This window comes from Protobothrops mucrosquamatus, unplaced genomic scaffold, assembly GCF_001527695.2.
Source record: "Protobothrops mucrosquamatus isolate PMUCROS unplaced genomic scaffold, P.Mucros_1.0 scaffold335, whole genome shotgun sequence".
Classification (NCBI taxonomy): domain Eukaryota; kingdom Metazoa; phylum Chordata; class Lepidosauria; order Squamata; family Viperidae; genus Protobothrops; species Protobothrops mucrosquamatus.
Genome location: NW_015386673.1, coordinates 237,182 through 262,289, shown reverse-complemented (window position 1 = coordinate 262,289; position 25,108 = coordinate 237,182). Strand labels below are relative to the sequence as shown.

Below are 25,108 nucleotides of genomic sequence, written 5' to 3'. Positions count from 1 at the left end.
TTTGAAAATGCTTATTCTTGAAAACTTATTTTATCCACTCCCATGAATTATTGGAAGTAGACTCTATCATTTCTTGTACGTGAATAATAATTACAGGATTTCAAAATATCTATTCTATAGAATCCCTGTAGATTTAAAACTTTTCCCTAATTGCTTTTTTATTTCTCTTCCTCTCCAGGAACCTTCACGATTTATCATGTATAATAGATGCCAACAAGATGAAGGTATTTGAAAAAAAAATCAAAAGATAAGCAAACCAAGCCTTTGCTCTGGACTGATTGTTCATGCCATGGCCCTGATGTTTTATTTCTTAAAAAACAAAACAAACTAACTAACAAGCATGTAATACATTTACTGCATGCATTATTTCCTGATTCAGTGCCAATGTTGACATTCAGTCATTATCTTAGACTTACAGTAGGACTTTTGCTTCTGAAGAGTAGCTGTTCTCTGCTCACAAATCAGAAAATAGACTTTAGCAACTGAAGAAGAAATCATAGGCCAACACATTTATTCTTCATGTATGAATTGATTTAGGATGCTGTATACTTCCAAAGGCTAGCTGCCTTAAATACATAAGTATTGTGCCTGTGATCTTTGGACTTTGACTTCCAAGCTAATGATGTAGGATCAGATTCTGCTAGATTTACTTTTTACTTAAAACCATAGCAGTTATAAAGCACTTTGTAAGAGATTTATCATGGAAACATGATGCAGAGGCAAGCTTCTAATTTGGCGCCCTCTGCTGCTACTTTTCAGCAAAACAGTTAAAATGTCAAGAGATCCCATCTACAGGTAGTCCTTGACTTGCCACCATTCGTTTAGTGACTGAAGTTACAGCTGTACTGCAAGATGTGATTTATGACTGTGTTTCACACTGCGACCATTGCAGCATCCTCATGGTCACATGATCATAATTCAGACGCTTGGCAGCTGTCGTGTATTTATGACGGTTGTAGTGTTCTTTTGCAACCTTCTGACAAGCAAAGTCAATGGGGAAGCCAGAGTCACTTAACAACCCTGTTACTAACTTAACAAGTGCAGTGATTCATTTATGAATTGCAAGAAAAAAATAGTAAAATTGGGCAAAACTCACTTAATAACCATCTTGCCTAGCAGCAGAAATTTGGGGCTCAATTGTAGTCGTAAGTTGAGGACTACCTGTATATAGTAGATGTTAAGCGGTCTAGTCCAGAGCATCAAGTGTAATTCAGATTTGAATATGAGTTCATTTGCAGAAGATTCAGGAACATACCCATAGAGACTGTGAAGGATCCTGCATGTGTTTTGTAAGAAGCTGTTTATAAGGAAACCGAAGGGTGACTATTGAATTTTGATTTGAAAGGAACCTGCTTCTAAGCCTTCATTCAGTAATGAAGCTGAAAGGACTTCAAAAAATGACTTCTCAGACTAAAGTTACCCATAAAATAGTTAAAATTAAAAACCCTGCAACATTACTATCTTTACTCAAGGAACTCATAAAAATCAATAAATAGCAAAAATATCAAACATCCATAAAAGCACCTAACGAAACAAACCATGTTATGGTGTGGGATAATTACGGTATGTTGTCATTTTCTCCACCCCTGCCACTGGCAACTATGAAGAGGAAGCAAGCTTGAAAGAATGTCATAGCGTAATAATATCAGATCCCACTTTTGTTATTGTTACAGAACACAGTTGGGGGGGGGGTCCTTTAACATCTGTCTCCAGAATTATACAAACTTGCAAACACTTAACTCCTAAATTTTCACATGCCCTGACATCCGTCTTTGTCTTTTGAACTCTTTTTTTGCAGGCAGCTGGATCTTCTGGAAGAGGTTGTGTGGAACTCTGCTTTAGTAGATGAGCAAATAGATCTCCCTGGTTCATTCTTCATCTGAACCTTTGTCAACCATGAATAACCTTCAGAGGTCTCACCATGTCTTGACAGATGTAAACTAAACTGTTCAGAGACATTTCCTGCCATGAACAGAACTGCTTGACAATTACTTTTTAGCATAGAACTACAAGAGATCTGATGCCTGTAGTACGACTATATGGAAAGTTTTCACAGAGGAAGAGACGTCTGTGAAGTTAGAACAGCTGTGGAAAAATGGGAGCACCTGAACTTTAAAAAGCACAGCACTGGATACACTTCATGTGCCTGTACAGCTTTCAAGTGAACTAGTACCTAAGACCTTTGGTGACAAAATGGACTCTGGAGATATAGCTGTAGGGCAAAATGCTACCTCAAGAACCGGAGAAGCAGCAAAAATATCAAGCAGATGGAGGCAGGAGCATTCAGCAAATGTGAAGATGGATAGCCTGGAAAGTCAGGCACAAATCGATCCAGAACACATGGGAAGCCCTGCGTCGTCTCAGCTCTTTCGTTCTGGGAAAGGGGTGTCACCAAACAATGCAACCCAACAAATCACAGACAAGCAATACCCTCAGCAGCTTCCAAGTCCATACTCCTGTCCACACTCGCTTTCATTTCCACAGCCATCGTTGCCACAAGGTTTCTTGCACAATCTGAAGCCGCGACAGAGCCTGGAAGGCCATAAATGGCCATTTTCTGGCCCTCTGCAGCCAGTTGCCTCCGAGGACTTGTTTCCTTTTCACATGCATGGCCATAGTGGAAGTTTCTCCAGAAAGAAAGTGTCCAATCTTAACCCTGCTTATAGCCAGTACTCTCAGAAATGTATAGAGCAATCTTCAGAAGATGGTTATAAGAAAGAACATAAACCCAAAAAGCCTGGCAAATACATTTGCCCTTACTGTAGCAGGGCTTGTGCCAAACCTAGTGTACTTAAAAAACATATAAGGTCCCATACGGGGGAACGACCCTACCCTTGTGTCCCTTGTGGTTTTTCATTTAAGACAAAAAGCAATTTATACAAGCACAGGAAATCCCATGCCCATGCAATTAAAGCAGGCTTAGTACCTTTCACAGAATCTGCTGTATCTAAGTTGGACCTAGAGAGCAGTTTCATTGATGTGGAAGCAGAGATACATTCAGATGGGGAGCAGAGTACAGATACAGATGAAGAGACATCGTTACTTGTCGAAAGTGCTGACAAACTGAGCCCAGTTCCGCAGATTCCATTAGAGATTGCAAGCAGAAGTGGCTTTCATGCATCCATAGAAGAATCCTTGGGAGGCCCAATGAAAGTCCCTATTTTAATTATTCCCAGAAGTGGGGTGTCATTCCCATGTGAAAGCTCCCTGCATGTTGGGACTGATAATCTGCAGAATCCATTAAATACGAAGTCTGATGACTCTCACACAGTTAAGCAACGCCTTGCATTGAGACTGTCTGAGAAGAAAGGACAAGATTCTGACCAGTCATTAAATCTACTGAGCCCACATAGCAAAGGAAGCACTGACTCTGGTTATTTTTCACGCTCGGAAAGCGCGGAGCAACAGATAAGTCCACCAAATACCAATGTGAAATCTTATGAAGAAATCATTTTTGGGAAATTCTATAGGATTAATCAAAGGACTGCACAACCATTAGCGACAGCCAATCAAGATTGTAATTCAATGGGTAGAAAAGGCAAGGTGGAGCCTTTTGTAAATCCTAGATTAGACATTAACTTGTCTGAAGAGAGAATGTCTCCAAATAATGAAGCACTAATTGACTCTGGCAACATGAGCACTATGAAAAATAGCCAGGTCTTTGATGACAGCAGTTCAGAATCCAAACAGTTGCAAATTGTTACATCATCCATCAAACATGAATCAAGCCTTTATCCAGGAAGTCATCTGGGTGATGCATCTCTGTTCCTGGAACCTTCAGCAGATACAAATCCACTGATTAGAAGCAACTCCATGCCCACATCATCTGCAACTAACTTGAACGTCCCATCATCTTTAAGAGGAAGCCATTCATTTGATGAGAGAATGACGGGTTCAGATGATGTATTTTATCCTGAAACTATAGGAATACCCCATCAACGAATGTTAATAAGACAGGCAGCCTTTGAACTTCCTTCATTGCAGGAAGGACACTCGGATTTGGAGTATCATGGACGAATGGGGAAGAACATTATGGTTGCTTCCGTTAGATCACCTGTTGGAGAAAAAGGGCTAGGCATGAGAGAAAAGAAATTGCCCGCAGGGGAGAGACATATGTATGAGGGTGACTCTTCTGGAAAGCACTATAGAAAGTGGGAAGACTATGGGATTCTGAAGCAAAGCTTCAGTGGGTCAAAACCAAGTGGGGAATTCTATACTGAATCGCCTACACAGTTACAGACAATGTCTTCCACATACGGCATTGTATTTGAAAATCGAAAGCGTAGGATCCAAAAAAGTGTTGGAGATGAGGAAGACACACCATCATTATGCAGTGGGGTTAGTGGCAATTCCATGACTGGCGATTTTGACCCTAAATTGCAAATCCAGGATGGACCAAGGAGTGGCTATGCCATACAAAGCCATGATAGCACTGCTATTTGTCATTCAGAGCGGTTTGAGATGTGTAGACCCCATTTACAGTCATGCAGTCCAGCCACTAGTTTAGAAGAATGCTCTCCGGCTACTGATCTAGAAAAGGCTGCAGAATCTCTGAGTAGAAAAGGGAATGTAATTTCTGTGATTCAGCATACAAATTCGTTGAGTCGGCCCAATTCATTTGAAAGATCTGAATCTACAGAGCTTGTTACTTGCCAGCAAGAGAAAAGCTATTTGACATCTGAAAGTTGTGAAAGTGAGGTTGTGGAATTCCCCATGAGCCCAGAGAGAGTTCAGCAGACAGAAAATGCCGATGTTGCTAGCAAACAGCCTTCTCCGCTACAGCCTTTTCAGACATACATGCAGCCGAGGCTGGTTCGTCAGCATAATATACAAGTCCCTGAAATCCGTGTCACCGAGGAGCCGGATAAGCCTGAAAAAGAGAGAGAGGTCCCAGTGAAAGAGCAAGAAAAGCCCGCAGAAGAATTCCAGTGGCCCCAAAGAAGTGAAACCTTGTCCCAGCTCCCAGCTGAAAAGCTACCGCCTAAGAAGAAACGTTTGCGTCTTGCTGACATGGAGCATTCCTCTGGAGAGTCTAGCTTTGAATCCACAGGAACTAGCCTTTCTCGCAGCCCTAGTCAAGAGAGTAATCTGTCTCACAGTTCAAGTTTTTCAATGTCTTTTGAACGGGAGGAGTGTGTCAGGTTCATAACATCGACCAAACAGGATGAATTGGTCAAACAACCTGAATTTTTGACTGTCCCAGCTGGTGCTTACTCTCTTTCTGTCCCTGGACATCACCAACAGAAAGAAATGAGACGGTGCTCATCAGAACAGATGCCCTGTCCTTATCCTGCTGAAATCCCTGAGATACGAAGCAAATCTTTTGATTACGGGAATCTGTCTCATGCTTCTGCAGCAGGAGCACCTCCAGTGGTTTTATCTCCAGTGAGAGAAAGGAAGAAATGCTTTTTAGTTCGCCAGGCTTCTTTCAGCGGCTCCCCGGAGATTTCCCAGGCCGATTCAATTGTGGAACAAAATATAAAGCAAGAGCAAACAGAACATGGACATGCTGGTCTCCGGTCTTCCCAAACTCCTTGGTCTCATTCTTCCTTTTCCCTTCCTTCAGATGACTCCGGGAAGCAAGCTACTGGATCTTGTTCTCCACGAAGCACTAGTTTATCACCACTTTCCCACCTCTCAGTCCCCCAAGCACCTTATATTCTAAGCAAATATTCAGCAGATCAACAGCATCTATTTGCACTGCAAGAAAAAGTTCCCTTTTTTCCTGTCCACAGTACTATATTGCAGTTCCCCTACCCATCTGTCTGCATGGTTCACTTGCCATCTCAGCCTTTGTGGCCTTCAGAAATTTCACAGACTCCCTTTCCACATCACTTTGTACAGCAGCTTCAAAAATCTTATTGTAAGCAACCTTTCCCAATGGAAAGTCACCCAGGCTGCCATTTGGAATATGCTCAAGAGCATATTCGAAAGAAACCTGATTATGTATGTACTAAAGAGCAACCTTACCAGCGTTACTCAGGAACATCTGGGCAGTATTCTAAAAATGCACTTGCAACTTACCAGCCAGATTGTAGCATTAAATCAACTGATACCTCTTCTGAACAGCAGTTACAGGTGAATTTTGAAACCCAGAATATTGAACCTCTTCACTCATTACCGGGCACCGTTGTTCCTGTTAGAATCCAGACCCATGTGCCGTCCTATGGCAGTGTGATGTACACAAGCATTTCCCAGATTCTTGCTCAAAGCAGTAGCCCTGCTATTGTCATCTGCAAAGTAGATGAGACTCTTTCTCAAAGGACATTAGCAACGAGCTCACCCATGCATGGAATAGGGTTTAACATAGCACAGATGTTAAACCAACATGGAGGGCTGGAAAAATATCCCTTGTGGAAAGTACCACAAACTCTGTCACTCAACTTAGACTCTTCTATCCCATTATGTTTGACCTCCAGTTCAGATACTGCCTCTACTCTAGGTGGAAACAAGCGTATGCTTTCACCAGCAAGTAGCTTGGAGCTCTTTATGGAGACCAAACAACAAAAGAGAGTCAAAGATGAAAAAATGTATGGACAGATTGTTGAGGAGCTAAGTGCTGTAGAACTCACTAGTTCAGATATAAAGAAAAGTTTTTCCAGACCACAAAAGCCCCAGCTGGTTAGGCAGAGTTGTACCACTGAGTCAAAAGAAAGGGGGCAGTCTCCTTTGCTCTGTTCTCCATTATCGTCATCATCTCAAGACTTGCCAGCTACCAAACCATCTCCCGCTGAGTCCTCTCCATTAAACAAGGAGAAGCTTCCCAGTTTTGATTCTGCTTCACCTGGGCAAAAATCTAGTGGCACTTCTGAAGGCCGGGAGTCCCCGGAAGAACTGGATGTGGATGAAACATCATCAGATATGTGCCTAAGCCCACAGAGGTCTTTGGTATCTTCAGGAGAAAGTCAGATGGAAGACCAATCCAAACCACAAAAATTGCCATTTGGTATGCTGGTACAAATGGCATCTCAACCAAGTGGGAAAGCAGTGACCTCAAGAATTCTCCTGACGGATCTTGCTGACATCCAGCAGATTTTGAAATTCCCTAGTTTGCGCACTACCACAACTGTGAGCTGGTGTTTCTTAAACTACACAAAACCCAGTTTTATTCAACAAGCAACCCTAAAATCATCGGTTTATGCTACATGGTGCATTAGTTCATGTAACCCAAACCCATCAGGACTGAGTACAAAGATTACCCTTGCACTCCTACGCTCTAAGCAGAAAAGCAGCAGAGAAATCTACACACTGTCTCCAATGCATAGGCCTGGAACAGGAAAGCTGACGTCATCAAGTGCATGGAAAGAGTTTGCTCAGGTAATCAGCCAATTCTTAAAGATCTACGTGTTTTGGTTAGAATTTCTATTGTATGGAAAGTGCAGTGCAGAGACATTTCAGCATAATGTTTCTGGAATAGTTTTCCAACATATTAATGAGTTTGTTGTTTCATTCTAAGTGGATTTTTCAAATCTATGAGTAAGGGTTAGTAGGAAAATGGCATCATGATTATGGATTGTTTCTGAAAAATCTTGTGGGGATTTAATATTTTCCAATTATGTTTTTCAAAGGAAATGATTTCAAAGGTTCTATTTTACAAGAAGAAATGGCATCATCACTAACTGGCTATAAAGCATAAATATGAAATGTTAATTTCAAGAGTTTCATAATGTGCCAGTTGTTACATTAACTGATTTTTCTGCATCTTTCAACATAGTGATATAATTTTTAAGAGTGCAAAATATATTGAATTCTCATAAGTATAACAAATTCTGAACAATAGGGGTGGCCTTACTATTTTATTTTTAAGTGTTTTTTTTGTTTTTGCACCTGAGTACCCTCAGATAAAATCAATAATTAATCTACACTGTTGGAATTATGCATACCATACAATTGCATATCTGTGCTTTCACTTTCATTTTCTTATTAGGCCATTGGCTAAAGCAGGCATGTCAAACTGCCGGCCCGAGGGCTGGATGCATCACTCTGCCGGCAACGGAGAAAAAGTCGCGATACGTCACGCGATACGTCATGGGATGTCGCGAGTTTGACATGCCTGGGCTAAAGAAAATGGAATTAATATTGGACTTGGACATCTAGGTTCAGGCCCCCACTTGATTAAAAAATTAATTGAGTGACTTTGGGTCAATCAGTCAACCTCTGCCTAATCTATCTAAGGGGATTATTGGGAAATTTAAATAAGGGAAAACCACCACATAAACTGTTGGGAAGAAAGTAGGATAGAAATTCAACACTGTAGTTAAAGAATAAATAAAGGAAGCTTAAAATAAAATTACATAGAGGTTTCTCTCCAAGGTTAATATGGGAAGGTGAATCTGCATTTTGCTTCCATAGCCATGGTGTGGCCATCTAACAATTTACAGGAAGATGAGATCTTGGGGGAGGGGGGGGAGAACCGGCATTGAATTTTATTTGTGTTTGGTTTAAACCTGGTGGTAGTGCTACAGTTTGTAGATACTCGTCCCTGCCTCCACAAAAAAAAGTACAGACTCTAACATCACCTGGGGTTTTCCAATGCATATAAAGTCTATTCTAGTTGAAACTGAAGTACTTGTTTCTGTCCCAGGAGAGTGTGGATTTATTTATTTATTTAGAAATGAATAAATTCCTAATACATTGGGTTGGGGAGATCAAAGGTAGTTGGTCATAGTTTGTTGCCACATCACTACCTTTTGAACTATAGGCAGAGAAACTAGTGTGTCTTAACCACACCACCCCTGCTGGGCTGGATGGCTTTGAGGAGACTATGACTTGAAATGCCAATGGTCATCAATTGACTGATTTTGATCGTCTAGTAAGTCTCATTTATCTTTACTTTTTACGTATAACTGGCAACATAATATACTATGTTTACAATATACTGAGGCATTTTTTTAAAAAAAATTCTTCTGCCTACCTCTTTTATTCCTTGGAAAATCAAAAGACCTACTAAGTTAATTGGCTTCCCGAGTTTTCAATAAGATGTAAGACCTAATTGTGACTTTAAAGCATTTACATTAGTGTGGCACAACACAGTTATTCTGTTTATGCATGTAGTGTTTATTCTAAGCTTCAAACATTTTCAACAATTAGTGACATTTTCCCCTGCCTTTCTTTTTACAGATGAAACAGGAGCCATTTTTTGTATATGGCAGCAAGTTTGAAAAGAAAGTCGTGGGGAATGTTATCAAAGAACGAATTAAAGGAGACAGCCATGCTGATAAAGATATTGTAGCCAAACAAACTGAGCCAATGAGAATTAAAATTTTTGAAGGCGGGTAAGAACAGAAAGATGGCATTGTTGTTTGTTCTGTGTTACTTTTAAAGACAAGAGCTAAAGAATTGTTCTGGGTCCTCATGCCTTTGTGATGAAAATCTCAGGGTATAATCAATTATGCAAATTATACCAGAATTGATTAGGAGTTAAACAAGGCCCCAATTTGAACCTCATGAAAACTCTGTACAGACTATTTCGAAATCATGAACAAAAAAGAACAAGGAATAAATAATCCATGGAATTTCTGCCTTGTCCCATTTTTGGGGAAAAAATACATCTGACATCTGCTTAATATCGTGTGACCGTACACGCTTCATAAAACCTCAAGTATGATCTTGCGTTGGAAACCTCTGAAGTATCTTCAGGGGTTTGTCTTTGGTACTTATAAAATGGGTCTTCCGAAAGAATGACACGAAAGTCCTCTCGGGATCGTGCAACTAATGATGGAACTCTTTGCAATATAAAGGGTTTTTACAGCTGTTTTTATAAGGCTATTATTATTCATTCAGTGGTGATTTCAACAGAATTTGCCCAATCTTCTGAAGATGATCATTGACCTATCACTGAAGAAAGGATACTGTAAAGTCCTCTGAACACTACTGATAGGTAATAAGGTCATAATTTAACTTCTTGTGCCAGATGAATGGAAAGGACAATGGAAAAGAACATGGCCAACTGATCAAACTTCTCCAAATAAGCCCTGGTCAGGGGAAGGGATAGACTTGAATTAAATCTTTCTTCTTTGGGCCAGTCACTGTCTTTCAGCTTAGAAAGAAGACAGTGGCAAAATCACTTCTGAAAAATGTGGCCAGGAAACCTGAATGGATTTGTCCATGCAATCACCAGGGCTCAAAATTGATTTGAAGGTCCATGTTAATTCATTTAAATATTAAGAAAGAAGGCAACAAATCAGAATTAGCTAATGTGAATGTTCTCCTTTGCATTAAGGAAAAGATATTGGCACAGAAAGAGTTTGTTGAGAGAGCTTTTCCAAATAATCTTGAGCTGTATAATTTGGGCTGAAATATGGATCTTTTTGTAGGTTGTAGTTATGACCAGTGCTTCAATACTCACAGAGTTCTTCGGAAGCCAATTGAGTTCAGATATTGCATAGATTAAACCACAGGATTTAAAGTTTGAATTTATCACAGTCATCCACAGGATTCAGAGGGCTTTTGAAATAATTTAAGCCAATATTTTAATCAAATGAATTGCATGCAAAAGGTTTATTGAAATCAAGGCCGATTTAGGACACTTATCAATTTAATAAGCTTAGTAGATTATCTTCTGGATCCCGTATATCAGTGGTAAAAGTGGAATAAGATAACAGAATACAGCATGTGTAAAATCACACTTTAAGGGAGATGGACAATAATGTGTCATTAATGTGTGCAACAATTACAAACAGACAAGGCGCAAACACCTGTCTGTTCAAAGAACTATATAGCATCAGCGTAACAGCAACATTTAAACTTGGTCTTCCAAAAGGAGGATTCTTCACTGGCCTAGATGTCCAGTTTTTGAGACATATATAAAAATAAACCAAACCAAACTAAACTAAGCCATAACATGATAACAGAAAAAAAAACCATTGCATGTGGTCACATTTTAGTAGTGATAAGGCTAAAGAAAGGTAACACCCCACTACAGGGACATATGGTAGAGGAAAGCTTGCCGTGTGAGGGATTGTCTACTTGACAGTGTTTCAAGAGGATGATGAATTAGAGTAGATGGAGCCAATAGAGCTCTTAGCTGAAAGACTTCTTTGGATCATGGCCAGGCATGATCTGTATGTCATTTTCATCACTCTTTGTTAATAAAACTAAAATATCTTAAGCTAAAGGGAAACGTTAGCGTCGTAGAAGAATAGAACAGAAATCCTCTGCTTTGCTAGTCCTGTTCATTATGTGTCCATTCTAAAATTTAGCAGATTCTACAGTATTTTCAATAATGCAGTCTTTTCTCTGGTTAACGATTGTCAGGAGGATCATCCTACTTTAAGGGAAATGGAGATGTACAAGATTGTAGTGAAAATCATTCACATGGCCTCCCCTAATGAGATAACTATTGGCCATGTAGACATCCTTTTAGAAGTTGGTTGCCTTCAGAGACGGGAAAAAAGAAGTCAGTGCAGCTTTTCTAGAGAGGAATAGTGGAAACATCTACTTTTTTATTTTGTTTTACCTACCAGCTATCATGATTTTTCTGGGATGTCCAAATTTTCAAAGTGTGGTCCTTTTACAAAATCTTGGCCTGGAAACATCCCATATCCCAAACAGTATCAGCAATAAATTTAGAGTCTGTTTTGTCTTTTCTTGGCACTAACTTTATCAGTGAGTGATTTAGCATCCTCGTCTTGATAAAAGCCTTAACCTTTTTTTTTTCAGTTGGTTGAGAACAAAGGCAACTTGACAGTGGCAAAAAGATGAAATAACCACCAGCAGTCATTTACAGCTGGGTGTTCATTTTGACTCCAGGATCTGGCTTTTGCTTAAATAATAGCTGGAAGCAAAGGAGAGGGATTTGTGGGCAAGTTTAACTATTTTGAGGAAATAAAGGCATTCTGGTCTTCCCCCCCCCTCCCTCCCCAGAAGCTATTTGATTGTCTCTTCTCTTGCTTGATTCTGTTCCTTAAGGGTGCAAGCTTACTACTCTCTTACATGGGAATAAGCGTTACTGAAATCAGCTGAACTCACATCTGCATAGGAATGTATAGGATTGCATTGTGCAGTTGGGAGTGTACATAACAACTTATGCAAGCCTTCTTTAGGCAAAAGTATGCTGCTGCAAATGGTTTTACCAATGCTTTTTTTTGTAAATAATAATAAAAAAAAAAAGGTACCGGAACTCACACACGTCATACAACCCACCCTGCCTACCCTACAAGGTTCCATCCAAAAAAGGTGCCGGAACTCTGTTCTGGGCGTTCTATGACCAAAAAAAAGGCCTGGGTATATTGGACAGCAAGGGAAAACGCCTGGAAGGATAAATTCTTCCATGGCAAAGTTATTCTTTACTTTTCTTTAAGAAGACTGAAAGAGCTGGCATATAGAGGTGTGATGTATGCCATTGATGTCCTTGCTGATTTTGGAAATGTCTTTTTATCTACTATGCCTTTATTTACTCTACCTTTGGCCCAGTCAGAGTTAGCCTATGATCTTCAAAATCTTTCCCAGAACTGAGTATGAAAGGTTCTCTTTCCCTGATATAAATATGGAGTAAACAAAGAAATCATTGTTTGGATATCTGATTTTGTTAATCTGTAGGAGAACGATCCCTTTGGAAATTGAGAGGGAGAATATGTGTGGTGAGGAGGGGTCTTGTGCTGTGTGAGGAATGTTAAAATAATCGTGGCTGTCTTTCTGATCTGGAAATGCTGGAAGTTTTAAATTCCATGTCTTTAATGAGGAGTATGCATTGAAAAAGCAAAACAATTTCATTTAGGCAGTTCAGATTGGCACACGTTTGCACATTTTGTATTTGTAACAGTTCTGGCTCAGCAAGAACAAAGGGTCACTGAGCAAAGGTCTATTTCTGTAAGAAGATGCATACAGTGAACATTTGCCAAATGTGTGGTCATAATCAACATGATATTGTCATATGAAAGAATTCCCTTGGTTTTGTGTGTGTGTGTGTGTGTGTGTGTGTGGAGGGAAGATTGCCGTCAATGGACCGCATGATCTGTTTTTGCAAGGAAATAGTAGTTAACCATGAACACATACAAAGAAACAGGTTTGTTCATAGTCCTGCTCTGCAAATGCATGGAAACTATCTAGAATTTCCTAGAGAAAAGTAATTTTATAGTCCCGCAATAGGGCCTAAGCCTAAAAATACTGACAGGGCTGTTAGCTTTTTAAGAAGGCTAAAAAAAAAAGCGGGAAGGGAGAAAATTCATTGCCCAGCTTCCTCTAAATAAGTGTTTCTGTTCAGACATAACTCTCTATGTGTGTGCATGCATGCCCTTTGAGTCATTGTTAACTCCTGACAACTGCCTGGATTAGTTCATGCAGTTTTCTTCACATTATTTATGGAAGTGGTTTGCCGTTGTCTTCTTCCTAGGGCTAAGACAGAGTGTCTGGCCCAAAGTTGCCTAGTTGGGTTTGAGCTTCAGGAAGAACTAGATCTTTTTTAGCCTGATACCTTAACACAGACATGTCAAACACAAGGCCCGGGGGCTGGATGCGGCCCGCGAAGTGGTTTCATGTGGCCCGCGAAGCCATCCTGGAAACAGTGAGGGAACGGCCCCCGCTGCCTTGGCCTTGGCCCAGGCCAGCTGGGAGCCAATGTACAATTTTGTAGTGGCCATCTTGGCACTTGCCCCGGTCCCACCCCCTTCTGCCAGAGACCCTCAGATCTGTCCCACTCCTGCCCAGGCCCCCACAGGCACCCTTGACGCGAATGATGTAGAACTGGCCATGCCCACCCAGTAGGCCACACTCACTCTGGCCATACCCACCCAGCCCCCCAAGGGCAACCGCAATGCTGATGCGGCCTTCAGTGACATTGAGTTTGACACCCTTGCCTTAACAGGTACCTACACAAGACAACTCTTTTTCTTATTTGAAGGAGTGTCTTAACTTTTGTAGTAGGTTGTTCTGCTTGTAACCCATCTTAGCAATGATTTTGCCTTGAAAAGTAACACTTGTAATACTTCAACGAAATACAATCTTTGTGAATAAAAATGGCCGGGTTGGTGTTTCCTATTTTCATTCTGACTTTCTTTTAACAGATATAAATCAAATGAGGATTACGTGTATGTCAGGGGACGTGGACGTGGAAAGTATATTTGTGAAGAATGTGGAATCCGTTGCAAGAAGCCCAGCATGCTGAAAAAGCATATCCGGACTCATACTGATGTACGGCCTTATATATGCAAGCTGTGTAATTTTGCCTTCAAAACAAAAGGTACCTGCTCAGTTTTATTTATTTATTTATTTATTTTGCTGGGCTAATGACGAAATGTCCTCCTGGTGCTCAGACTTCTATCCTTCAAAATGTAAGAGAAGTTTTCTTAAACCAAGGGTGCTTTTTGCCTATGGAGATCCTCAGTCATCCAGGTCATGGTTGTCCCAAAGGTGAGTCAACGACTGTCTGCAAGGAGTATAAATCCTGCCATTCCCTACCATCCAGTCAGAGCTGAAGAAGCTTCTTGGATGAGAAGCGAAACGTCTTCAAAGAAAAACAAGAAAGTCCAGTTGCCACGTGAAAAAAAGTACCTTTGGGACAAGGGAGCTTTTATTTCTGAAAAACGAGAAATAAAAATCTCTTATTTGAATAAGAGATTCATGGTTTGATGTATTTGTCAGGGAGAAAGCCACTCTGTGTAACTACATTAAGAGATACGGGCTTCGACCCAGCCTATCTGTCTGCAGAGGAAATGTAGTGGCATAAAATTACCTTGGCAATTATTATTTTTCTGCTGAAAATGCTGTGGTGCAAATATCAATTACATCAAGGGGGTTGTACATTTGCGGCAGCACATTGCAGCAGTGGAACATTAACTGTGCCAAGTGGAGAATTCCTAAGCTGCCTTTATGATGGGTCAGTTTCACAATTATTAATAATGCACCATTCCACAGACTCTGGGTGGGCTCCTCCCTTCATGCTGACATGAATTATGGATTGAGATCTACTAGCATAGGTACATGGGTACTCACTGACACAGGGAAAGAGAAGCAGCTTCCGTTTAGCATCTCTGCAAAACCCTACCAAGCAGTGACCGCAGTTGACAGAACTGTGCCTTTAATCAATGCCTTCCTTTTTAAAGAAAATAATGCCATTTGCCTAATTTATAATGATAGAGCCATTGGTGATTTACTCCTGTTCCCAATAACAGAGAGAAATACCTACACTCTGCATATGTATAGAGGAGGAGAAATCTGCTTAATGTTGCACTACTAATATACAATTCGACTTCTCAACAGCATTTGATATTATAAGTCAACTGTACCAGGGTTAGTACACTCCAGATGTGCTGAGATACTGGGGAATTGTAATCCAACACATCTGGAGGTCATCAGGCTGCACAAAATCTCCTGTAAAAGCTGATACTTTCACATGCTTAAAGTGTTACATTGAGACAAAATAGTGTGAAGAATCAGCAAATATCTGTAGGGAGGATAACACAATTAACAGAATTATTTATGAACTCATTTTTTTTCCAGATATATCTGATTGTTAATTATATTTCAATAAGAACTTGCAGCCTGTTGTAAAAGTTAATCTAGTTGCACCTCAAGGACTTGCAAATTTATTCTGGAGTAACTTTTCATGTACTTGTGTGTAAGGAAATGGAGCTGAGTTTCTGTAAAATCCTGTTCCTCCACGTCCCCATTGGCTTGACCCATAGTGATTCATAGTTGAACCTACTCTTTGATTATCTCAGTTCTGTGGAATTAATTCTTTGCTTTATTCAGGAGCGTAACCTCTTTGATAAGGCCCCACAAATGCCTTTTTTAAAATAGGCTTTTTCGCTGCTGGATTTGCTTGAGTAATATAGTTATCACCCTTAAAGCTCTATAGAACTTGAGGCCAGGTTATTTGAAGGACTGCTTCTGCCTTATTACATCTATCCAGCCCAGCAGGATGGGAAGGCAGGGCATGTTATGGATCCCATAGAGTAAGAAAGGCTATCTCAGGGGTAGTCAACCTTGGCTCTTTTATGACTCGTGGACTTCAATTCCCAGAATTCCTGAGCCAGCTTAGCTGGCTCAGAAATTCTGGGAGTTGAAGTCCACGAGTCATAAAAGAGCCAAGGTTGACTACCCCTGGGCTATCTGGTGGAACCATGAAAAAGGGCCTTCGCAATGGTTGTCTTTCTTTATGGAACATTATTTTCCTGAGCTAAGGCTGACTCTCACCTGTTGCTCTTCCAAAAGGCCCTAAAAATGTGGTTTGGTCAGTAGGTAGGCCTGAGGAAATCGAATGGAGATTGAGCCGATCCAGCTGATTTAAATGCATTGTGGCTGCCATTGGGGGGGGGAGGAGTGAAGGGTGATTTTTTTAAAGGGTTTTTATTAGATTTAGATTTTTTTTTATGTTGCAAGCTGCCCGGAGTCAGCTATGTTTAAGTTGGGCAAATATATAAATTTGTTTAAAAAAATAAATAATAAATAAATGCATCTAGTTTTAATATGTCTAACCATAAACTCTGAGAGACTTCTGATAAACTTAATAAATAAAATAATCTACAAGGTTAGATAATAATACGTGTGTTAGTCTCAAAAGATGCCAAACAATTCTTTGTTGACTATAGTATTTGTTGATTTATTATTCAGTTTATATAGCTGGCCACCTCACTTTCCTCATTCTGGGTGGCTTACAGTTAAGTAATTTAGATATTAAAGGCTTGCAAACGGGAATAACACCTTGTGAAGTTTCTGCCAAGTATTCATGTCCTCCTTGTTCCATGCATTCAAGGCCAGAGGTCAGAGCAGCAGCTGTTTCTGGTTTTTTTTTAATTTGGCTAATTTTTTTATAGTGCAGTCATTTCTTTCTAAAAATGCTCCTACAATACTATCATGTCAGTATCGGGAGTGCTGTTGATTCTGGACCGTTTTAGGGAGGGGCTATGCAGGTGTAAACTTCCATTGTAGGAAACTGATAGGGCTTTGACTTTCCTAGATCTTTTGAAGCCACATTTAATACTTCCCTTCTTCTTCCCTAACCACTGTTGAAATACAGGTAGTAGAGGAGCAAAAGTGCAAGAGGTTTTCCTTGCCTTGATCAGGAGCTGTGGTGGCAGAGCTCCTTTTTCACCCATTAAAAGGGAGCTCCAAAATACCCTACCTTAGACCAACATATGATAGTCCAAGTGTGCAAACATGGTCAGTCCTAGATTAATCATTTGTTTTCTCCTCTTTCCAAGGTGGGAGGAAGAATATTTATGTCAGATGGTAGAATTGGACTGACATCTTCAATTTTTTTTTCTTCTCAGTGACAGCCTTAGTTAGTTTCACATCTCATTCAGACAATTGGAATGCCTATCCTGTTCCAGCATTTGGTGGTGGGTGATGGTGGTGATGCATTATTAATAATAAAGGCAGGGGCATAAAAATAAAATTCAGCTTCAGTAGTCTTGAGGTGTTACAGCTGGGCTGTTAAGAGAGGAGAGACGAAGAAAACACATGTATTTCTATGAAATCATTCTTGCTGAAATGACATTTATATAAAATGAATATGTTTTTTATCTCTCTGTCCAGTTCATTAATTCTATTTCTAGGAAAAGATGGGAAACCTCTCTTCATAAGAGTCAGTATGAATTCTAAACTGGTGCCGTCTTGTCTGGTTTATCTTTGTGTTTTCCACAGGGAATCTGACAAAGCATATGAAGTCAAAAGCGCACATGAAAAAATGCCTGGAGCTTGGGGTATCAATGACATCAGTGGATGATGCAGAGGCTGAAGAAGCAGGTATATGATTGTCTCAGTTGCCGGGATCCTTGCAGTGTACAAATGACATTCTGTCACTTAATCGCAAGAGAGGTTCTGTTAAGAATTTAAGTGTTCCTCTTGCCAACATTAAAGCACTGGAAATAATGTTGACTTATTGGTTTGACTCTTACAAAACTTAAAGATTATCTTTATGTCTTCTCGCATCTGACTCTATCCCAACCCACTCAGGTCTACAACTGGTTCTAGCACACAATATTCTTAGGGGCTGACATATTTCAAAATGGTGTGAATTTTATTGGCACCGCACATTGCTGTTATAGTTTGCCTCACTTTACATAAGGTATCTGAGCATCTCAGCTCTTCCTTTAGCGGGAGAAGAATATTAGCTTAGGCATAACTTAGTGGTATAATACATTTTTTAAAGATATATTACTGGATAACTACACTAGTACAACTCTGCTTAGATATAACTCCAATCAACGTAATCCCTTGAAGTGGGTATATAGTTGTTAATCAAGTATTTGGGGATCATATAAATGATCAAATGTCATGAAACTTTGGTTGTACTCTGAATTTATTCAATTTTGCAAAGAGTTTCAGAGAGGCATGGAAATTAAAAAGATTTATGCATTTGATGGTGCAGAAAAACATCCAGTGTATTTCAGTAATACCCATGTATCACTGAAAAGCATCTGTCTGTATCATATTGCAGTGGGAGCTTTAGGCACAATCAGTAGCTTTATAGGCAAAACGTTCTGCAGTCAAGTTCAGTTTTGTGTCCCTGCATATGACTTACTCATTTGTTACATTTATTTCAGAAAATATGGAAGATAACCACCAAGAAATTGAGAAGAACAACTTGACTGGCACATCAGCTGACCATCAGTTCTCTGATGCTGAGGAGTCTGATGGAGAAGATGGAGAAGACAATGATGAGGATGATGAAGATGAGGATGATTTTGATGATGCTCTCGGAGACTCCACACCCAAGACGAGATCTCGAAGCACTAGTCCCCAGCCACCTCGATTTTCCTCATTATCTGTGAACACTGGGGGCTCTCCTGAGAGTTCTGTAGGACATTCCTCCTTGATAAGTTATTTGGTCACTTTACCTAGCATTCAAGTTACTCACCTCTTAACAACAAGTGATTCTTGTGATGATTCACCAATGACAGAATATCAAAGGTTTTTCCAGAATAAAAGTACAGATTCTGAACCTGACAAAGACAGACTTGACATACCTAGCTGCATGGATGATGATTATATGATTTCCTTGGAGTCCAACTCATCTCCTAGAGATCTTTCATCATCCAGCCAACAGTCATCCCCTGGGTATGATTCCTCACCATACAGAGATAACTCACCAAAGAGATATTTAATACCCAAAGGAGATCTGTCACCTAGAAGGCATCTATCGCCAAGAAGAGAGATTTCACCTATCAGACATCTTTCACCAAGAAAGGAGGCTGTTCTAAGAAGAGAGTTATCACCACGCAGAGATGCTTCCCCAAGACGGCATCTGTCACCACGGAGGCCAGTGTCTCCTGGAAAGGATGCATCTTCTCGAAGAGAACTGTCTCCACGAAGAGAGAGACGATATATGGCCTCAATTAGAGCAGCATCACCCCGAAGAGGCTTATACCATAACCCATCATTGCCCTTGGGCCAGTATATACAATCTGAATCACTTCCCCTGGGACATTCGGTAAGTTGAAAGTAATGTGGAAACAGGCCACCTAAAATGATTATCTAAAAAATACCAAAAAAAAGAAACATTTTAACATTCTTTCTTCTATTATGTCAATTGGATTCTGAGTTAATGGAAACTGGACTCTCAGGATTGGCTTAATTGCTAGGATATTGGTTTTGGTTGGCAGACAAATCCTTGTAGCTTGATGTTAATCAGAGAGACATAAGGCCCATAAACACTTGTTTTTGCCCAGGTTGTTTGTTTTTTATTTGCTTCTTCCCTGCTACTGCAGTTTCCTGTTCGATATCCCAGATCCTTCCTTCCTGTAAGGCTTTTTGGAAGCTTTGATGGAAAGGAGAAGAAATCTACATGGCTGTCTTTTGATTCATGTACAGTTGGATCTTTGTTCTATTTACTTAAATGAAGACTTTTCGTCCTTACATGGATGAAAACTGTAGAATAGAAGTGAGCAACCTGGGACCCCAAATGTGTCCTATAATTCATCTTCTTGCAGAAACCTTTGACAAGAATCGCAGATAGTGAGTATCAGTAGCATTGGGGAGAAAATAGAGCCCCAAGGAACCCCATAAAGCAAGAGAAATAAGATGGAATTCTGCCCTCCAATACCAACTCTAGCAGCTCATAGAGGAGTGAATACTAATATTTCAACAACATGCTCCTCTCTTCCACCCCCTAAGCCAGTCCAGAAACATAGCATCAAAAAATGCCGAGAGTTTAAGGAGGGCCAGGATAGATGCACCGACTCGATACTCAAGCCTAAAACCCAATTGAAAAGGGTCTAGATCAGTGGTTCTCTACCTTGACAATTTTAAGGCATGTGGACTTCAACTCCCAGAATTCCACAGCCAGTATTGCTGGCTGTGGAATTCTGGGAGTTGAAGTCCACATGCCTTAAAATTGTCAAGGTTGAGAAACACTGGTCTAGATGATATGTTTCCTCCAGGTTCCTCCAGAGATGCAATCCAATTTCCTTTTCAACAGCCTTCCCTAAAAAGGAAGAAATGTGTAAAGCCCAGAGATATGATGATGGTTTCTTGAAAAGGCAATAGACCATCACTTCCTTAAGAGCAGAATCTTTATTTATTTATTCCTGAAAGATGAATTTACCACTACTTGGATCCAACCCCATGTCTTCCTCCCAGGATGCCTTGACCGGCCAGAAGATATTTGGATCTAATATAGAGATGGAATACATATGGAAATAATATCTTTATTTGGCCGGCTGATGACTTAGAAAATAGCATGTAGGTTTTCAAATGCGTAACTCCTTTGCTTCTTAAAGATAATGTTCACATTGTGACAGAGGTAAACCTAGGGGTCTCCGATCTTCACTGTCTTCATTTTTGCTTGGGGCAACCTGCTATATATCAGAGATATTTCATTTCATTAAAGACTTCTTTGTGACAATTTTCCAAATGTTATAACAACATTGGTTAACTGTCCGGAAATTAGAATATATTAGATAGAAACAGTAAATGATTAGATGTATGAATCTGTGCAGTTTCATACCGGTCACCATGTATTTTTTAGAACAAGGATCCCTAGTTTTTTTAAAAAATTATTTATACTTAAACCTAAATTCAAAATTCCTTCCTCCCACAAAAGTAGGTGGAAAATAAATTAAACAGACAAAAATTCAGAGAATGCACTGCTTGTCATACTTGAGTTGCCAAACAATCCTGCAGATTTCTGCCACCTCCCCAAAATGTGTGCTACGACACCCATAACAAAAGTTTGTGTGTATATATACTAGTTCAAAGATATTTTCACAAACCCTCCTTCCCACGGAAGCGTCAAAAAAATGAGAAAGTAACTAGGATGGAAATGGGGTAAGAGATAAAGTAGAGCAGCATTGGAAAGCGTGGGAGGAACTGGTAAATGGAAGAGGTAAATAGGAGAGAAAGAAAGGAGAGAGAAGCCCTAATTAGACCTAAGAAAAAGGGTTAAAATTCAGCAGGTAAAACAGTGGCTAAATCTCAGTGACATACCTTTGCAGCACTGAGGCCTGTAGATTATTTATTTGGGATATTTATTTACCAGATCTGGCCCACTCTGTGTTTTTACTGCAGGCAGGGTTTACCCAGGATCTGTAATCTAGCTAAAGTAGAAGGAGTGAACCAGTTGCCTTCCAACATCTGGAACACCAGACCTGCTTCCATCAATTGCTCAATGGTGTACAAGCTGGTTATTAGATAGTTTTGATTTGTATGCTACTGATTATTTGTATTTTTCTTGCTTTTGTAAACTGTCCTTTGGAAAGGGACGATTTATTTATTTATTTACAAATGTCTTTAGGCCACTTAAGTCATATGACTCTGTGGCTTATAGTACCAGCATACAGGTAGTCCATTCATTTAATGACCACTCAAAATTACAGTGGCACTGAAAAAAGTGACCCATGATCATTGCAGCATTCCCACAGTCATGTGGTCAAACTTTGGCAACTGATTGCAGCATCTCAGGATTCTGGGCTTATCATCTGCAGTCTTCCCAGAAAGCCTCTTGACAAGCATAGTCAATGGGGAGGAAGCCAGGTTTGCTTAATGACCACATGATCCACTTAACCACCATGGCTAAAAAGTCATAAAATGGGGCACCTCTCACTTAACAATTGTCTTGCTTAACAATGGAAAGTTTGGTCTCAATTGTGGTCTTAAGTCAAGGGCTACCTGTATGTGATTTTTAATCCTACGTATAGTTGGTTAGGGTTGTAGGGTTGTCAAAGCGCTGTAGGCCAGAGGTCCCCAACCTTTTGGGCACCAGGGACCGGTTCCATGGAGAGAGGTTTTTCCACGGACCGGAGGGTGCGTAGTTTTGTGTGCTGCCTGCATCTCACGGATGGGGCTTTGCTTGTTTGTGTGGACCGGTTGCTGGCATGCCGTAGACCTGTAGTGGTCCACGGACCAAGGGTTGGGGACCCCTGCTGTAGGGAATGAGTGTTTTGCCGAGCTACGAACACGAATGGTGTATTTTCCCCTCTCCGAATCCGGAAACTGACCTTTGTTTTTGCTGACCTTTGTTTTTGTCTGTTTGCAGAATTCAAGAGCAGGATTGTTGGAGGCACCATATTTCAACTTGCCTGGAGAAAAAGGCATTCTGGAGCATCACATCCCTAACCTGTTTCCTGAGGGCCCTACCGACTATGTCTTTAGTCATCTTCCACTACACTCCCAGCAGCAACTTCGTGCGCCTATCCCTATGATGCCTATCGGGGGCATCCAAATTGTCCATTCGCTACCTGCCGCCCTGTCCGGTTTACACGCTCCGTCCATCTGGTCTCTCTCCAAAGAAAGTTCTGAGGAGACGCAGTGGGACTCTGGCACTCCTCCAAAGCATCAGGAGAAACGTGCCCGTCCTCCCTCTTTGCGTACGATGGCTCAGAGCAGCGCATCGACTTCCGAGTTACTGTTGATGCAAAAGAGCACTTCGGAGGAAGGTGTCATGGAGGGGGAGCAGGAAGAAAACATACAGACTTGTACAAAAGCCATAGCCTCTCTCCGCATTGCCACAGAGGAAATCCTCCGTGGGACGGAGCGAACGGCAAGGGATTCCGAGCCCTTTCGGAAACCCTTGGAAAGTGCACATTTTAGCATGGAACACTTTAGTGGCTCTGAGCCAGGCCAGATCTGTGCCTCAGCCACCAACCCTGACTTGCACAGCGGTGAAAAGGACCTTTTTGGTACATCACAGCAGACTGTAGTATCTCATTCCACCTTTTACAGCAAAAGCGGTGTGGAGGTCAGACCGTCAGTCTACCCGAGTAGGAAAGATTCAAGCACACAGGAAAAGGAGAGAGTCGCCCTCTGAAAAAAAAGCAAACCACAGTAAATCTCCAAGGTGTGAAAACTTGTTGACTCCCCACGTCCCTTCCCCAGTGATAGAAGGAAGTATTTGAATTTATAGCATGCTGGTTCTAAGTTACAGTAGTTTGCTATTATATATACTTTTGTTGTATCAAAAGAATTGAGTAAAACTACAAGTCATCATGAGCCTGACCAAAATGAAATTTCAAAATTCTTATTGGGTCTGGTACTTTTAACCTGTACAGGTGTTTGTGCCTTTTCTTTACTTTTGCTTATATTCTTATAAGCATTTTTTAGCAGTAATTTGTACATATTTTAGAATTTGTGTATCTGCTTTGTAATAAATGTAATTTCTTTCCCTTTTGGGACACTTTGACCTAAATGATGTAAAGCAAAAAACAAAAAAAGCATCAATATATATGTGAGGTTGCACTAAAATATTTTTATATGATTAAAAACTGAACAGCTTTTATGTACAGCTCTGATTCTGTAATACTAATATTTATTTACTTTGTTTCATAAATTGTACATTTTTTCTTAATGTTGCGGGTTGCTTTTTCTATGTGAAGCATGGGATTTACTGTTGCATTATTAGAACAAAAATGTATATTGTAAACAAGATATTTAAACTAGAGTATCTTATCTTATTCTGCACTTATGTATTAGTTAAAAAAAATAAGATAAAAGGATGTATCAGTCCATTCTTTACTCTTGTAATTTTTTTTTGTCTCTTGTTTGCTGGATCAACTATAACTTAAAAAGTGCTGATTGTGATTTTAAAGAGATAGTACCGTAAAGCATTAAAGTAAAACCATGTGCTATTGTGAGTTTTTTCAAAGCTTTATAAAACAGTTATAAATATATTAAAAGTATTTGGTCTTATGTGAACATGTTGCTATATGCTCCTTTAAAAAGAATATGGGAAAACATTCCACCCTGTGTAAATATATGCAACTTCAAAAACTGGTGCAATTTCATATCTATTGTGCGAATGCTTAAAGGGTTCTTCCCATTTCTAGTGAGGGTCTGTGAACAGTGGGATCTTGACTAGAAGACAAGCAAGATCGGGTGACAGGACATCACATATCAGTATTGAAGTGTCTTTAAAACAAGAGCAAAGAAATCTGGCATCCTTGGCCTTGATTACAGAGGAATTAAGCTTCTACTCCAGATGAGAAAGCACAGGTTGGTCTGCACAGAGCTTAGATAATCGGCTGGCCCGTCAGCTTGGTAGTCAGTGCTGGGCACTGCATGCAGGAGACAAAGCCATGAAAACGACAGAGGTGGGGGTGGGTGGGTTTCCATACTGGTTGAGAGCAAGGAACTGAGTCATATTGCCAAGTTATCTCACTTTGGAGGGGTAGGTTGGAAAGGGAATGGAGAGAAATAGTTGTTCACAGCTATTTGGGGCAGACATTTTTCCTTGTGGGAAAAAAAATGTCTTTCGTATTGACAGATCTATCTAAAAGAAGAAAGATCAGCAGGCAAAAATCAAGATTTAGGGCATTTATAGCATTCAGTTGTCTTGGGAGAAGTTTGGGAGGAACCATTCCTTACATGTTTAAAGGTATGAAGGACGCCCCCAGATATACACACATCTACCCGTCAACGACAACAAAAGAGCTGGGTTATTTTCTGTGCTATTTAGTGGATTATAATTCTGTGAAAACACATTTGTATATTGAATTGCAATACATTTAAGGAGTGTTGTTTAAAAAGAAATAAATATACAGTTACATTACAGATCTAGTGTCTAGTTTTCCTGTGGTGTTTTGATTTGCTCCCCACGTTATCAGTGGAAGCTTTGAGCTGCTGTCCTGGATTTGTCATTTTATTTGCAAGGATGCCACCTGGAACTCAGTAGAATTATCTTCAACTAAGGAACTGGACAGCGTGTTGCCTAGAGGTGTGTAAATTGATGTTACAT

General features: G+C 40.2%; 1 protein-coding gene across 1 annotated transcript; it reads left to right on the top strand.

Moving 5' to 3' along the window:
- The first annotated feature begins 2,099 nt into the window (after positions 1–2,099).
- Positions 2,100–24,477, top strand: HIVEP2 (human immunodeficiency virus type I enhancer binding protein 2). The gene is made up of 6 exons (XM_015815303.1): positions 2,100–7,317; positions 9,121–9,275; positions 14,004–14,179; positions 17,584–17,685; positions 18,486–19,372; positions 22,415–24,477. Exons 1-6 carry the CDS (start codon positions 2,194–2,196, stop codon positions 23,183–23,185), a joined length of 7,215 nt encoding a protein of 2,404 aa, XP_015670789.1. The 5' UTR covers positions 2,100–2,193; the 3' UTR covers positions 23,186–24,477.
- The last annotated feature ends 631 nt before the right edge of the window (positions 24,478–25,108 follow it).

What these genes read in the sequence shown, in the direction of transcription:
- HIVEP2 (XM_015815303.1), top strand. Translation starts at nt 2,194, where the DNA reads ATGGACTCTGGAGATATAGCTGTAGGGCAAAATGCTACCTCAAGAACC. An exon ending in ATTAAAATTTTTGAAGGCGG is followed by an intron (nt 9,276 to 14,003) that starts GTAAGAACAGAA and finishes TTCTTTTAACAG; the next exon opens with ATATAAATCAAATGAGGATT. An exon ending in CACTTCCCCTGGGACATTCG is followed by an intron (nt 19,373 to 22,414) that starts GTAAGTTGAAAG and finishes GTCTGTTTGCAG; the next exon opens with AATTCAAGAGCAGGATTGTT.